Genomic DNA, 15,894 nt, shown 5'->3' with positions numbered 1-15,894 from the left:
GTTCTCTGAGCTTTGCAGTAACTCTACAGACGTACAGGCTGAAGCTAATATAATCCAGTAGGCAGTGCCTATCTAACAGATCCTTTTCTGCATGATTGTTTGGTATTTCAGTTTGTATATTTTGCACATTTGTTTATTTGTATAGTTTAGGGATTTATTTGTAAATAAAAAGGTACCAGATCTTACAATTAGAAAGAGGGGTCACATTTTTGTCTACAAACCTAATGAATTTGATTTACAGTATCTCCCATATATGCTTCAAGTGCTCATCAGCTTGTGTATTGGTGTGTTGTGCCTTCTTGGTGTTGGTAGTTCCATGCCAACTTTTGCCTATCCATGTTTTAACATAATCTTCAGGTTTGAATTATAGGAGTGGTGGGTTGACTAATCTGATGAACAGGAGTGACGATGCTGTTGTTGGTAAGGATTGTAATTTTCTTACTCATAAAAGTCGCATCCTGAAATATATCGTTACATTACACTTTTGTTATTCAATTTATGGAACAAGAAATATATATTTTTTAATTGTACATGTTATGTATATAGAGTTCTATTTTGTAAAAAATTTTTCATAAGGCTCATCATTTGGAAACTATTTAATTCTCACCTGTCAGACAAAAAGGTACCGGACCCGGGATGAACTACAAAACCCCTGGTTTAGAACAAAGACATCTCCTCATTGACATGCTTGTCTAAATGTATCACTGTATCAAGTTTCTTTTAGGCAACTGCTGTACAATCTGTATCTGAACCATTTAGATTTTCACCAAGTCACATTTAATCATTTATTTTAATCGTGGTATATGAATCATTTTTGGTGCATAACATTTTTTTTTTTTATATATAGTGCCTCTGTTAAAAATTGGGTGGTACTTCATCTTCTTGAGCATATTCACTTACTGTATGTAATGCACTTGATGGAATATTTGGTCTGCCTTCTAGCAATTCTGAATTGGCTCTAAGCCTCCAAACTGAAACAAATGCTATGCTGATTAAATGTGTTATGCAACATCATAGGCTGGAGAGAAATAATGCATCTTAGCTCCAGTGAGATGGCATCTTACAGGGCTGCCATGGTGAAGAGATGCACTTATGGCATCCCCTACGGTGCCCTCGTGCTACATACTAGATTGCACTGTCCTGCCGCTTATACTTTAAATATTACCCTGTACTGTGAACAGCAGTGTATTTTGAAATAACCAACCAGCTCTACTATAGGCTGTGAAAATAAAAGGATGAAAAGAACGCTCACCGCCACTAATGCAGTCATTAAAGTGATGCTGTATGTCATAGAACTCTTTAAGAACATAAGAAAGTTTACAAACGAGAGGAGGCCTTTCGGCCCATCTTGCTCATTTGGTTGTTAGTAGCTAATTGATCCCAGAATCTCATCAAGCAGCTTCTTCAACGATCCCAGGGTGTCAGCTTCAACAACATCACTGAGGAGTTGCTTCCAGACCCTGACAATTCTCTGTGGTAAAGAAGTGCCTCGTATTTTCTGTTCTAAATGCCCCTTTGTCTAATCTCCATTTCTGACCCCTGGTCCTTGTTTCTTTTTTCAGTTCAAAAAAGTCCCTTGGGTCGACATTTTCAATACTTTTTAGAATTTTGAATGCTTGAATCAGATTGCTGCGTAGTCTTCTTTGTTTAATTAACTTAATTATAATTGACATACTCATTCAGTACAAAAGCACTGGTTTCAAAGGCAGTGTTGTAACCAGAGCGGACATTCTACTGAGGTCAAACTTAGATTTCAAGCTATAGCTGCAGTATTTATATGACTGCTTGGAATTTACTATTCAAACTCCAAATTTATGTTACACGGCAAACTAACAGAGAAAATTCATGAATCTTTTGTACGTTTTTACATGAGCATCAGCATTGATGATGCAAAAAAAAAAAAAAAAACAACCAAGGACACGACCTCAGTGTCCTCATAGCCAGTTTTGGCCATGTTCGCAGGAATTTCAAGTTCCACAGCTTAGGGGATGGGCTATGATTTAAATGAAAGATGCCTAAGGTGAGTTGGGGAGTTTTTGTGCAGAGTGAAATCTCCTAGAATCATTACAGTTAACACTGAGTTTTCTTTATGTTGTTCATTTTCCCATGTAGTGTTTTTATGAGTATAACTGAGTACTATACAAGTTGATATCCCTCCCACATGAGGTCAGAGGAGCAAGCCAATTGCGCCTTCTCTGGCTGTCCTGACCTCTAAGAGTTTGATCCTGTGGTAGAGTGGCCGGGTGTCTATGGTAGTCAGGAAGCAGAAAGGAGATTCAGAACTGAAGTGTTGCAGGCTTATTTTTATAAATCAAAATTAACAACAAAACACGGCTCACCGAGCCAAAATAAAAAGGTTAAACAAAAACAAGTCGTGCATACGAAATGAAACAACAAAATCCCTCACCCATGTCGGTCAATACGGTGAGGTTTTACATAAAAATACCTTAATAAGCGGTTCACTCCTCAGCAATAAAATTAGGTTAAGCATGGTTCGGCATTAAAAACGATTAATATATGCAGTACGTTACTATTGCAATTAATACAATACGTTTAAAATGACATTTTTCCCGCTATACTCAGTACAGCTCCTTGGTATAGCATACGTTGAAAAAACATGCTACAGTAAAAAGTCATCCAGATTATTACTGGTGCATTCGGCATCGTTTTTCTCCAGCTATGTATTTTGCTTTCCAGAGCCAGCCACACTGCCTCAAATCATGAATTATGCGAGCGCGTCTTCTTTACATCAGTTCCGCTTCTATACACTTCGCCGTTTGGTTCCTGTTCAAAAATGACAAACCCAGCGTATAGGCATGTGGTGACGTTTCAGACTGGATGAAACTGTTCCTTACACATAGGCAAGAGAAGAAAACCAGCTACTGTTTGGGCCGCATAGAGCAATTCGTGTATAATACCACTTTCAGAGCATTAAAGGGGATTTGGTGTAACACACAAGCTGGGATGCCGTATGTCACATGACAATTTCTAAAAATAAAGAGACAACAAAACGCCTGAGCTTCAATATTATGAAAAGAACAATGGTAAGTAACATCATAACAATTTATCAATTGAAATTCAAGAAATGCAGTTTTGTTCTTGCTTTAAATTGACCTTGTGTCTTTGATTACATAAAACAGAATTGTGTTTGTTGCATTATTGCAAATAAGATCTGTTTTGAACAAACAAAATTGAAAGCAAATGTAGCCACAAACTAGCATGAATCTGACACAGAAGTTTCAGTGCTTGTGGTTGACCAGCCGTCAACTACGTACTGTAATTTAAAACAAAAAGTGCACAGAAATGATTATATCGAAACTTAAAATAAATAAAAATGTGTGGGTGTAGTCAAGTCTATAAACATCAGATCACATTACAGTACACATAGGGCCACCTTTTAAGCCCTACTGGAAATGTTAGTTTAGTGGGTCATATATGCATTTTATTAGTAGTGAGGAAAAGCCAATGCTTTTTTTTTTTTAAATGTACGGTTTGTTTCCGTGTGTGTGTGTGTGTGTGTGTGTGTGTGTGTATATATATATATATATATATATATATATATATATATATATATATATATATATATATATATATATATACACACACACACACTCGTTTTGCTATGCCACATTTCTTATATTTAGATCTAGATACTTGAACATTAGATGTAGGGGGAGGGGGCGACTAGTTAAATTTCTTTCATAGACTAAGCCAGTGGTTCTCTAGCCTGGTATCTGCCCTGCTGTTACTAGTTCAATGACTTAATTGAACTAATAATTAGCTTAATTTAACTTTTTATGTAGTGTAGCTTATAAAAAGTTGGAGAATTTAAGAATTTTCTACCTAAAGTGAAATCTCCATCTGTTTAAAATAATTAAAAAGCTCAAATTAAGCAAATTATTTGTTCAATTAATGGTTCAATTATGTAATTGAGCGCTTGATTGGAAAAAAAGCCCAGCAGATCCACCAAGACTGGGATTGAGAACCACTGGACTAAGAGAAATAGGTAATCCGTTTCCAATAGCTACAATGTTTGGGTTTCCGAACGAACGGGTGCACAAGTTAGCCCAAATTCTGGTCTGGTGTAACTTTTATTTAATCAAAAAATATATATATTATTATTTTTTTTTTGTTCTCATGTTTTGGTCTGATTGTGTTTCTGACCACCCTAGCAAACAAGAATTGGAAGTTAAGCTGTTGTTGGAATTTTGTAATGGGGAAAAGAAAAAAAAAAGTTAACACCTGTGTGTGTGTGTGTGTGTAGTGGGGGTGGAGGCTGTAGATCACAATCTTATTTGAAAACTTCTCAGATCTTGGGTTGGTACATTTAGAAAGTAAAATATGCCCCTTCAAATCAGACCCAGAGATGAAGTTCCCTTTAAAGATTACCTTTGTATCAGATTACACAACAGGTAAAATCAAGAAAATAAGTAACACACATGAAATGAAAAATACAACTTGCAACTTGGCCATTCTTAAATTCCGAATCCCAATGACAGTGAAGTGAATGTTGTTGGTTTTATTTAATGAAATGCTATACATACTTAATTTGTGTTGTGGGAACACTTATGGGTGGAGAGACTGAATTAATTAATAATCCAAATGCAGAACTTGTCTTTTCCTCTTGCAGTATGCAATCACTAGGTTCTCTATATCATTTTCATTTGAGTATCTGTGAGAATAAAGGCTCGCAGCTCTCAGCTATTTTAAGTCCTTATGGAATCCTTTGTGCTGTAACCCTAACCCTAATCGTAATCCTTTGCTGCACAACCCTCATTGTCATAGTTGTTATATAAAATATGTGTTGCTTGGCATAAAGTGGCTTTGTGTTCCCTCAGCTTTAGGGTTTGCTGATAGGCACCAGTTCTTGCCACCAAGGGTCCTGATGTGCACCAATGAACTTATTTGAGTATGGCAGTTGGACTCAGACTTGGCACTACATAATGTGCTGTACGTTGCCTCCACAGGCATTGGTGTTCAGATGTGCTGAGAAGGATCAGGGAGGGTACCTGTGTACAGTAGCATATCGGCAGCACAAGCACAGTATATCATTTCTTCTCTGCTACTGTAAAGGAGAGTTAACAGTGAAAAAACTTTAAATGCTGAGTATATATGCTCAGCCATATCTTAACCCCCCCCCCCCTCGGCTGTTTCACCCTGTTGTTAATCCAAGAGCAAACATCTCGGGTAACATCGGCGTTGATCCAGTTCTGGTTAGCATAAAAGAGCAGCATTTAATCACTATGCTATAAATCCATTCTTAGGGGTTGAACTTGATTTCACAGTCAGTTTTGTGACCCTTTCTTTTCTCCACAGTAACCTCATCTAAAACCTGTTTGGTTAGTAGACTTCATAATGAGTGTTGAGGCAGTCCTTCCTTCTATAAACGTTTATGTAGAACAGATCGCAAATATATTCTTAATGCTATTGTAACAGGGCTTAGGCTGGCTGCAGACCGGTGATCCCGCACACCGCAAGTGAGCGTCTAAACCACAATGCAAAAGAGCCAAGCTTGTTTGAATCTGTGGTTTTGGAGCTTGTAACCTTATCTCATCTCATCGATAGAGAGTGGACAGAATCCACAACAGCAGTGTATTGCACAACATCTTATAGTGTAGGCCTGAATAAAATACAGCACCTTGGAATGAATGCCCGGTATCCCACGGTTTGCTTGCTGACTGTGTGTTTCTCTGTGAAATGCTGGCTGAGATTACACAGTAAATGTGAAGGGAAGGGTCCTTTATTTACACCCAGCATTTTCACTGCTTAAATATATGGTGTGTCAGATCAGCTACTGGTACTTTATTTGTTACAGCAGACAGGCAGCCCTGATGCTTTGTAAATCGAATATACTGCAATGTTTGTGTGAAAATCTAATGTCCTCCACTTTCTTTGTTTCAGAATCGTATCATTTATAGGGGGGTGAAACGGATTGAAAAGAATAGATTTGTTGTGCTATGCAAAAGCAAGTGCCACTTGTTCTCATTTTTCTAGGTTAAACGATGGACAAACAGGAATTCACCAAGTATTGACAGATTAACCTAAAACTCAAATATCACTTGATTACATAATGTCAGGGGGCCAGTCCCTCCCATCCTTTCACACCCTGGTCTCACTTCAGTGTATTTTGTTTCTCAGCATATCAGTGAACTGCTCGAGTGTAGCTGGTTTTGAGCCACCCTCTACAATGTCATAATGAACTTTCAGGGACATATTGTACACATGGTAGGTTCGGTACATAGACTTTTTTTGCAGGGTGTTATGTACAGTACTACCTAAACAAGTTACTCTTTTCAAACTCCCAGACGTGTTTTCAGTGTCAACCAGAAGTACATCTTTGAACTGATCAGCAATGAGTGTTCAGTACTCTTCTCCAACAGCTTCAAGTAAGATTTATTTTATTAGCACCATGCACTTTACAGCCTGAATTGAAATATGATTGCAAGATTCCCCTGTACACCATGCGGTTGAGCCACTTCCAGGATCTTGAATGTGATGCCATGGAAACGCTTACCTTGTATAGAAGCAGCACCTCTACTTGGTACATTGCCATTAGGGATACATTTTTTCACCTTTCTTCTCTTCCCAGAAAGCTGTAAGTCTCCTTCTTGCGCCACTGTTTCTCTTAGTCAGATGTTTTTTTCAACTTGAACTAAACTGCATCTCACAGCAGGGATGCAGTTAAGATCTCATGTAGCTGTGTTTCCCCTGCCCCTAGTTTTGATCTGTATACCTGTGAAGTGTCGCCCAGTTCCTGTCATGGCCCAGGTCTGTTATTGAAATGTATTTCTCCTGTGTCTTTCACATCCTCTCGCACTGTGGGTAGGATCGACAGTTTCAGTTTCTAAACTATATTACACCTCGGAGTTGTTTGGATGCTGTTTCCTTTTCCATATTTATGCGTTTGAAACCCATAATACAGAGTGTCACGTTTTGGCCAAGTTCTGTATGCACACTGGTTAGAGAATAAAAAACTCACTTTGGGTCTGATAGTAGGTGCTTAGATGGGCTAGCGCCTCTGTATCCAAGACTGCATACATCTATAAGGTTTCAAAAGTTCTGACACTAAAGGTCATTCTGGAGAGCAGGTAGAAGGTGATCATTGGCTTCCAATGGTGGCCCTACACCTTGCTGACAATGTTATGACCACTGTTTGTCCAAATCAGTACAGAAACAGTAACCCTGACAAGATAAGTACAAATAGCACAACATTTTCAGCATGTTTAAAAGCATTTCCAAGAGTTTAAGGGTAGTTTCCTTAAGTATTGTCTTTCTACTAGCTAAGTCGTTGTATGTGTCTGTCAATTATGAAACATAAATTATATCAGAAATTCTTGATACATAAGAAAAATGATATATACTTAATGAAAAACACAAATTGCTGTAATGTTGTTGATAAAAAGTTGTCTCCAAAGTGATACACAAGTACTGAGACTTCTTTGTCAGGGATACTGTACACAAAGGACTCCAAGCTGTAGAATGGAGCTTGACAACTTGACTAATCCATGAAGTAAGGCAGAGAGTTAGAGGTGACATACCAGGTCCAAACCCTCAAGTTATTTTACCACCGCTTGACCTTCAGTGTCAGAGCGATGGAATGTAGTAAGATTTGCATCCTGTAGATCCAGCCTGCAGTTTGGTCCCCTTCTCGTAACTTCACATTGGGTAGCTGTTTGGGCCAGGGTCTTGTTTACTTTGTTCACTGCTGACTACACCATGAACTCGCTTGGCTGTAAAGAATCCCTTTTCAGCACTGATGAGTAAGATAGGCTGTCGGTATGTAAAACCCTGCTTGCAGGGCTCATTGCTGTGACTTGAAGTCGCTCAGTAGTAAATAAGCAGCCTTTGATCTTGATAACCACAGAGGGGCAGATGGGACCTAGAATTGAAATCTAATTTCATCTTTATCTAACTATTTGTCTGGCATATTCTCGCAGTATTGGATTTCATTTGGTATGTAGGTCTCAAATGTGCAGTTTTACAAAAGGCATATGTTGGCTCACGGCACACCAGCGACCCCTGTAGTCTGGCTGAGCGCCTGCGGGCTTGCCTGTTAGCTGCCCAGGAGCTGCGTTGTCCTCCTATGCTGTAACTCCTGGGTGGTTGCATGATGAATTTGCAGTGTGTAAAGAAATGGGCGGCTGGCGGAACACATTTCGGAGGACAGCGTGTGTTTATCTTCGCCTCTTCCGAGTCAGCACAGGGGTGGTAGCGGTGAGCTGAGCCTAAATAATAATAGGGCATGACAAATTGGGATAAAATATTTGGCAACAACTAAATTTTATATATATATATGTATATATATATATATATATATATATATATATATATATATATATATATATATATATATATATATATATATATATATGTGTGTGTGTATGTATTTCAGATAAAAACAGTACTTAAATTGATGTTTAAATAATCAAGTCTCGTTGGATTAGACACATTTCCTGATAACTACAAGTTTTCCACATGGCTCCAGGCAAATTTAACAGTCACTTGTTGTAAATTCTGGATGACGGGGGCATGTTTTTTTGCGATCAAATAATAAAATTGTTTGGATATTTGTTTCAGCACTAATGTGTTCCTCTTTTTAATATAACGGAGGTGCCATTTTTAAATTTGTGACTTTTTATAAACTGCACCTTAATCCAAATGTAATCCTAGTGTTATTTGTTGGGCATAACCATTAATGTATGTGTTAATGAATGTTGTGTATAAAATACATGTATTTCAGTTTATTTGGCTTTTGCAGATGAAAGATTTTCAGAAAAGCCCCTTCAATTCTGTTGTATCATTTAAGTGAGAACTGCATTTGATCTCCATGTATCGTAAACACTCCCAAGAATTCTGTCTGCGTGTAAAAAAAAAAAAAAAACCCAAAAAAACCAACAAAAAAACAAAGCAAAGCAAAAGCCATCTGTCTCCAATGGCTTTGAAACAGAAGTGGCACCTTTTTGATTTTGCGTCTTTTATGAGTTATCTTTCTTCGGAAAATTGACCAAAAAATGCTCTGGTTTGATGATTGGATTAGGTTTGTTATGCTATGCAGTGTGCTAATAATTAGGGAGTTTATTTTGTGGTGACTCCTCTTGACTTTTTGATTTCTGAGATTGTCTGTCGAAAGTGCCTTCTTTTATTGTTGCTGGCACCACGCCAGCTTGTTGAAACAAGTTCATATCAAAACTGAAAATTGCTATGAAATGTTACCACATTGCTGGTAGGATTACATGTTTGCATACAGATGTTTTTCCTTCTGTCATCAGTCAGGATGTTTGGAGCAATGAAACAAAATGCTAAACAGTGCACATTGCCAACATTCAGTACCATCTGTAATTGATAGAAGTACATCTGTAAATACCGCGGAACGCTGGCAGTAAGATGTAGGGCCAGCATGATCACCCAGGAGGGCACTGATTTTGCTTTGAGTTTCTAATCCTTAATCAGATCGCTGAAGTTTAGTGATTTCTTTCATTGAAAATCTCGGTCATTTGTTCTGCATGCGGAAGCGCCTGCCAACTGACAACTCGATACGCTCTGCTGTCTTGCCTATCATGACTTAGCATTATATGTATAGCTCAACTGATCAAGCTTTGAACCATGATCAGTTTCGTTTTGAATTGGATCCTAAAACCGCACAATGTTAATCGTTAGGCTTAGTAACACAGCTCCGCTTCCAGCCCTGTGACAGCAGAGAGACATGTCATTGCTTCCCTGGTCATTCCATTGTGATATTCCTTCATCTGAAATCACTGAGACATATTTACTGTACAGATTGGAGTGTCGAATTAGGGCGACGCCTGACCAAAGCACCCAGCAGCACACAGATTATTGCAATCGGAGTTGTGTACACAACAGCTAGAAAGCGAACTTGTGAAGGCGTGGTTTTTTTTTTTAAATCTGGCACTGCTTGCATCTCTTAATTGGTTGCAGATTGTAGTTGTGGAACCAAAAATACGCCGCCCCTGTTCAATTACAGAGGCCCTAAATTAAGGCTTCTTTAAATAAGAAACTTGGAGGGTGTCTTCCAAGATAATTTTAGGACTTGGCAAGAAAAGAAACCGCCCACTGAAGGCCCCGCTCTGCTTTAGTGTGTGTTGACCAGGCAGTGGCAGCCCGAGCCTTTGGAGGTGTTCTCTCATTAAAGACACACAGCTCTGTGTCTCCAGGGAGGCTCATTCAGAGCAAATGTCTGAGGAGCTGCTCTGTGGAGCGCTTTGTGTGTGCCACTGACGCGCAGTGAGACCCCGGCGGACCGGCTGCGGGCCCGCCCGCCCTCCTTTGGTGAACTGGCTTGTAGGATTTTAAGCTATGAGTAAACAAAAGTGAGAAAAAAAACAAAAAAAACCAGGGGGGACATGTTGATTTCAGTAGTCTTTAAAAAGGAGGAGCCAAGCCCAACTGAGCCAACTGATATATGGTTTTTAAGAGTGCAGCAATTTAGTGAGATTAACACATTTATTTTAACCAGTTCGGAACCAGTTCTGGTCTTTGATCACCTAGGTAACACGTTTGGGGTGTAACATTTATTCAACGAAGGCTCCTATTGGTACACATAGAATCTCACTTTTTATAGCCTATTTCATATTACGCTTTTGTTAATTATTGTAATTTTGAAACAGTTGATTCAAGATTGAAATTCTAAACCTTTTTAAACTAGGTAAAACATGGTTTTAATTTAAACCAAGTGATTGTACCTAGCAAGGTTTCTTTGTTCACATTCCCCAGAAAAGTGCCACACGGAGTGAAATAAATATTGTTTGTACTGTGGATTGATTGTTTTACATATTTGCCTGGCTGTGATTTATTTAGATCAGGAACTGTTCAGAACAGCTTAAAGCTTCTGTAGTTCAGATAAAAGATGCTAGATGGTGCCCTTGAGTTATTTTTTTAGTAGTGCAGTTTTTGGAATTGCTTTGGTGGAAATGTGCAGTGACTGTAACACTGTGTGGGTTTAATGTCATAAAATGAGCAGTAAGAACTAACTGGATGTTATCTTGCTGTTTCTACCTGCAGTTTGATCTATTGATTGAATTGCTTTCTATTTATTCATATGTACTGATTGCAACCTCTCTGGACTAATTCATTAGTTACAGCATGGTTGTCCTTTGGCAAAATGATGGTATTTTTTTTAACAACAAATTGACATATATGTTTGTCTTGCAGATGCAGTAATGTCAGCGTATCTGTTGAACACACTGTGACCTTCACTTCGTCGCACACCCTGTAACTGCTGAAAATGACATTGAGAGTGCTGATTTCCCTCTCTATCATCCTTCCTCTGTTGATGACCTTCTGTGTCTCCAATCTTACAGACCTTCAAAGACAGGCACCAGTGGACAGTGTTAAAAACTGTACAGGAGCCTGTAATGAAACAAGGCAAACAGGTAAAACATGACATTATCACTGCATAGAATCATTATCTTTTGAGACTGAATTCATGCAGTCTTGGATACAGAGACCCCACTGCTATCTGTCTATTGCAGTATTTTAGACCTGCTGATCCATATTAACTGAAACTCGCTTTCAACAAAGAGGCTCAGCTTTTATACAGTGCCCTTGAAGAAGTATTGGAATTGCAGTACATGGTGTTCCTCCCTTATAGCTTTTTAAACAACTCCCTCTTGGTAAACTAAATAGATTCAGTGATGTCTCGACCAATTGGTTGAAGACCTTGACAAAGACTTCTAGCAGACGTTTAATTAATTTTAGTTTTTTTTTTTTTTTTTTTTTGTATTTTTAAATTGATCACTTTATAGTTTTTAATAGTCAGCTAAACTCAGGTGAGACTTATTTTGTGAGAGGTGTGATCAATTTAGAGCAGATTTAGCAGGGGCCTGATGGTTCAAACTCCTGGCACCTGGTCATTTCAAAAATATCTAAATAAGGGAAGTTCTGAAACCTAGGACTGGGTTCAGGTCTAGTGCGAGTTACCTACATAATCAGTTATGACTAAACCACCCGGTAAAAACAAATGAACCATAACCACGTTGTTTTGGTGCTTTTAAATCTACCCATAAAATCTTTTTGGTAGAAGCATAATTTTTTTTTTTCCCCCTTAAGATGTGCAATTTTAACAATGCCAGTGTTTCAAATTTAACATAAAAGGGATTTTTAGACCTAATTGTGCTGTTTCATGAGCTGGTCCTGTATAGAAAACTTTTAACATGTTCTCTCTAATTAAAATAGTGTGCCACTAAGCCCCCCACACATACAGCTGTAATCCCGGGCATACAGTTGATGTCCGCAGCTGAAATATACTTGTTTACTATCAAGAGATTATTTAACAAGTGGCTTGATCTAAGGGCTTGTATTGAAGAGTATTGAGGGTTTGATGGACCCCTGAAGCAATAGGATTTCCAAAAGGCTTAATATAAAATGAAGCCAGTGTGTAGGGTATCAGGCAACATGCAATATGGTAGGAAAGTCTATATCTTCTCCTTTGCCACACCTTTTTATGATTACAGTTCAGAGGAGATTCAATACCCCCAACCCAGTAGGTGCCCTGTATTTGTAAGGAAAGAATGTGTCTTTGCTATGGTTCAACCCCAGTCCAGAATTGTAAATAACTGGGAAGAATTGGTACAAATGCTGGGGAGCAGGAGTGGCCATTTAGAAAAAGGCCAGATGGTAAAGAATGTTTAGAATGTAAGTGCCTTGCTGATTACAGCAAGAACAGCAACTTGTAGTTTGGGGGTAGGTGGCTCACAGGGCAAATGTAGGGCTAGGTAAACTTGGCATTCGAGGCTTTGGATACCAATGATTAAATGAACTAGCCTTCCCTAGTAGCCAGGGTTTGAATCTGGCCATGGTAAAAATAAAAAAAATTAAAAAATGACAAATACAATGGGCATCATTTTTGTCTCTCCCTTTAAGATTGCAGTAAGGTCTGTTTGTAGATATTTATCTCCATGAGATACTGGAAATAACTCAACAGTTCTATCAGTCATTCTTATGCTTGTTTTAGCTTTTAAATGCTCCAGCACAATTTCTTCAGTGATGCCAAACCTTATCAATACCTTCTTATCAACCCTGGACTTGGAGTAATCCAAGAAATTCCAACATTCTGAACATTCTGTACTCTTGGAGTGAAGAAGACCAGGATTTGAGGAGGTCACAGATAGAGAGAGAGAATGTACTCTGTAAATAATTTGGCTTGTGCATCCCCATAATGAAAACATTGTTTGAATTTGTCTTCTGTTTGGGAGCTCAGTCAAGCCATATAAGGTGCTGTTATTTTGTTGCAATGTGTTCTTCCAATACTTGAGTTTTTTTTTTTTTTTTTTGCTGAGTGGTTATGTTTTTCTGGGACTTGATCTTAAACTTCTATCTTGTTGTATATATCGAAATTAGAGAACCTTTTTTTTCTGATGTTTATAACCAGAAGAATAAATAGAAAGGAAAATTAAATAACTGTTTGAAAGTGTGGTCTAGTTTTGACTTATTTTTGTGTGTGTTGCAGGTAACAGACAATGCGACTGGACAGTATTTAATAGTACAGCAAGCCAGTGCATCTATTTAAACTGTTCCAATCTGACCATTTTACATTCTAACTGCTGAAGATGTAAGCGCAGTTATGTGAGTTCAGGTTTTTGCAAACTTGATAAAGGTATAACAATATTATTCAGTGCAGCTCTCCATTCTGATCTTTTGGTATCTTGTTAGTAATAAAGCAATAAAATGTGACAAACTCCTTCACAATTGTCTGCATTAAAATGGTAGTAAACTCTATAGCACCATTTAAACATGTACTGAATATAAATAAAATCTCAATGCAATGAAAATATAAACACATTTAACAATTAAACTTACTATTTCTAAAACAATTTGCAATAGACTAACATTAAATGTTTAAGTCATCACATAGCAAATACTAATACGAAACAATGGAGTCAGTATATTTACTGTACCACAGTGAGTGAAAGTTTCCCAAAGATGCAAACATATCTGTTTTTTTTGCAGCTATACTGTCAACCAACGTAAAAACAGTCCCAACTAGAACAAACTCTACTTCCACTGTATCCTCACTCGCCAGTTACACAGCAACCACAACAAGAAGCCAGGCATCCCTAACAAATGGATCGTCCCAAACAAACTCCATCAGCCTCAACCCCACAGAATCTAGAAATGAAACAGGCCATTCATCTCCACCAACCCAGAACGCAACTACAACAACATACTCCACTGTACCTTCTGCAGCCAGCCCTACCTCGCAGAACCCACCTCCCACTACTAATGCAGTACCAAGCACAACCCCAAACACAACCCTAAAGGAGACACCAGTGGAATCCACTTTATCAACAGGCATGTCGTCCCCTGCAAGCCACACAACCCTCGCTGTGATCCCTACATCTGCAACATTGATGTGGCAGGAAGGTACATCTGCTCCTGTGCCACAGGTAGACACAACCATTGCAAAAGAAACCACCAGTAGTGCAATCCCAACCACTACTGCTGAAGCAACTACACAGCAGACAGCCCAGACCATACAGGAATATACTTCTACACCCAACAAGAAGCCACCACCACCTTCAACAGCATCCCTGAACCCACCAACAACTACAGAGAGTGTAGCAACCACAACTCCGCTAAAATATGGGTCAAAAAGCCCCCTGGATAAAACCACTGTGGCAGATAGCAGTGTTTTGATTGCTATAAGGCCTCTCGCAATGCAGCTGGTGGATACCAGCCTGCTGTTAGCAGTGTTTTTCTTTGGACTGTTGTTTTTCCTGCTCACCATCATATTGTTTGTCTCCCTAGCTTACGAGAGCTATAAGAAGAAGGACTATACACAGGTGGACTATTTAATTAATGGAATGTATGCAGATTCTGGAGTGTGACAGTATTGGGTACTGAAATTATTTTAGGTTTTCTTTTATTTTTTATTTACTTTTTTTTTTTCTCACTTGTTTGAAAGGCTTTTGAAAACCTTTTTTTTCTGTTTTTCCTTCATCAGCGCTTCCAGACTACCTTTTGACTTGGCAGAGCAGTTGATAATTGCCTTTTGGATTTTTCATTGTGCCAACCTGCTCTCTTGCTGACAAAGCCATAGGAATGTGTTTTTTTCTTTTATTTTGTTTTTGACATTTGTTGAAATGTATGTTGTACTCTAACCTATGCACAAGGCATCCTTATGAACATTTTTGCTTAAAGCCATTTAGAAGAAAAGAGAATGACGCTGAGCAAGTTAGTGCATTCCTTGAACAATGAAACAGTGTTTAGAAGGGTGTTTTATTAACGCCACAGATTCTTTGCAATGCAATAGAAACCTCAAGTGGGGAATAATTCAGATCTGAATACCTATAATGTGCCAACTAACGTCTGTTTAATTTCTGTACTGGGTTTTGCAATAAAACAAAAAAAAGGATAATATTCTCTGTGTTTCATTCATTAAATCAATACATTTACATATAATTAACTAGAGGAAAACATTATCGGAAAATGCTGACATTTATATTTTGTCAGTAATGTTGTTTTTCTGGAGTACGGGAGTGGGTATTTGATTGTTTTGAGACCAGCCTTCCATATCCAGTCTGTTGTATAGGGACTCTGTGCAGTTAGTTACTGTGGCCTTAGCCCAGTTCCTAGTAAACAGATCTTTCAAATATTGTGCTTTTTCCAAGTTTTTTTTCAGTCTGTGTTAAGGTGCTTTTAATGAATTCCAGAGCTGCTCTTATGTTCTAGTTGCGTGCCATAGACATGTGTTATATCAGTACATGCCAGCACCACCTTGCAATGCTCTGCATTACCAGTAAAACAAAAGGAAACTTGGGCCAAAGTGACAGATCACTAGATTTACATAAAAAAGACATTGATCTAGCATAAGTTACAAGGCCAAGGTTTGGATAGGCAAGGAAATTAACCTAAGCTCTTACCTGCTTAGAGGGCTCC

General features: G+C 38.3%; 1 protein-coding gene across 1 annotated transcript; it reads left to right on the top strand.

Moving 5' to 3' along the window:
- Window positions 1-2,582: 2,582 nt before the first annotated feature.
- On the top strand, window positions 2,583-15,364 carry LOC121294286 (uncharacterized protein C11orf24-like). The gene is made up of 3 exons (XM_041217856.1): window positions 2,583-3,044; window positions 11,170-11,390; window positions 13,966-15,364. Exons 2-3 carry the CDS (start codon window positions 11,243-11,245, stop codon window positions 14,841-14,843), a joined length of 1,026 nt encoding a protein of 341 aa, XP_041073790.1. The 5' UTR covers window positions 2,583-3,044; window positions 11,170-11,242; the 3' UTR covers window positions 14,844-15,364.
- The last annotated feature ends 530 nt before the right edge of the window (window positions 15,365-15,894 follow it).

Source organism: Polyodon spathula, chromosome 19 (genome assembly GCF_017654505.1).
Source record: "Polyodon spathula isolate WHYD16114869_AA chromosome 19, ASM1765450v1, whole genome shotgun sequence".
NCBI classification, from domain to species: domain Eukaryota; kingdom Metazoa; phylum Chordata; class Actinopteri; order Acipenseriformes; family Polyodontidae; genus Polyodon; species Polyodon spathula.
The sequence above is the reverse complement of the archived record's forward strand: the minus strand, read 5'-3'. Positions and strand labels throughout refer to the sequence as shown.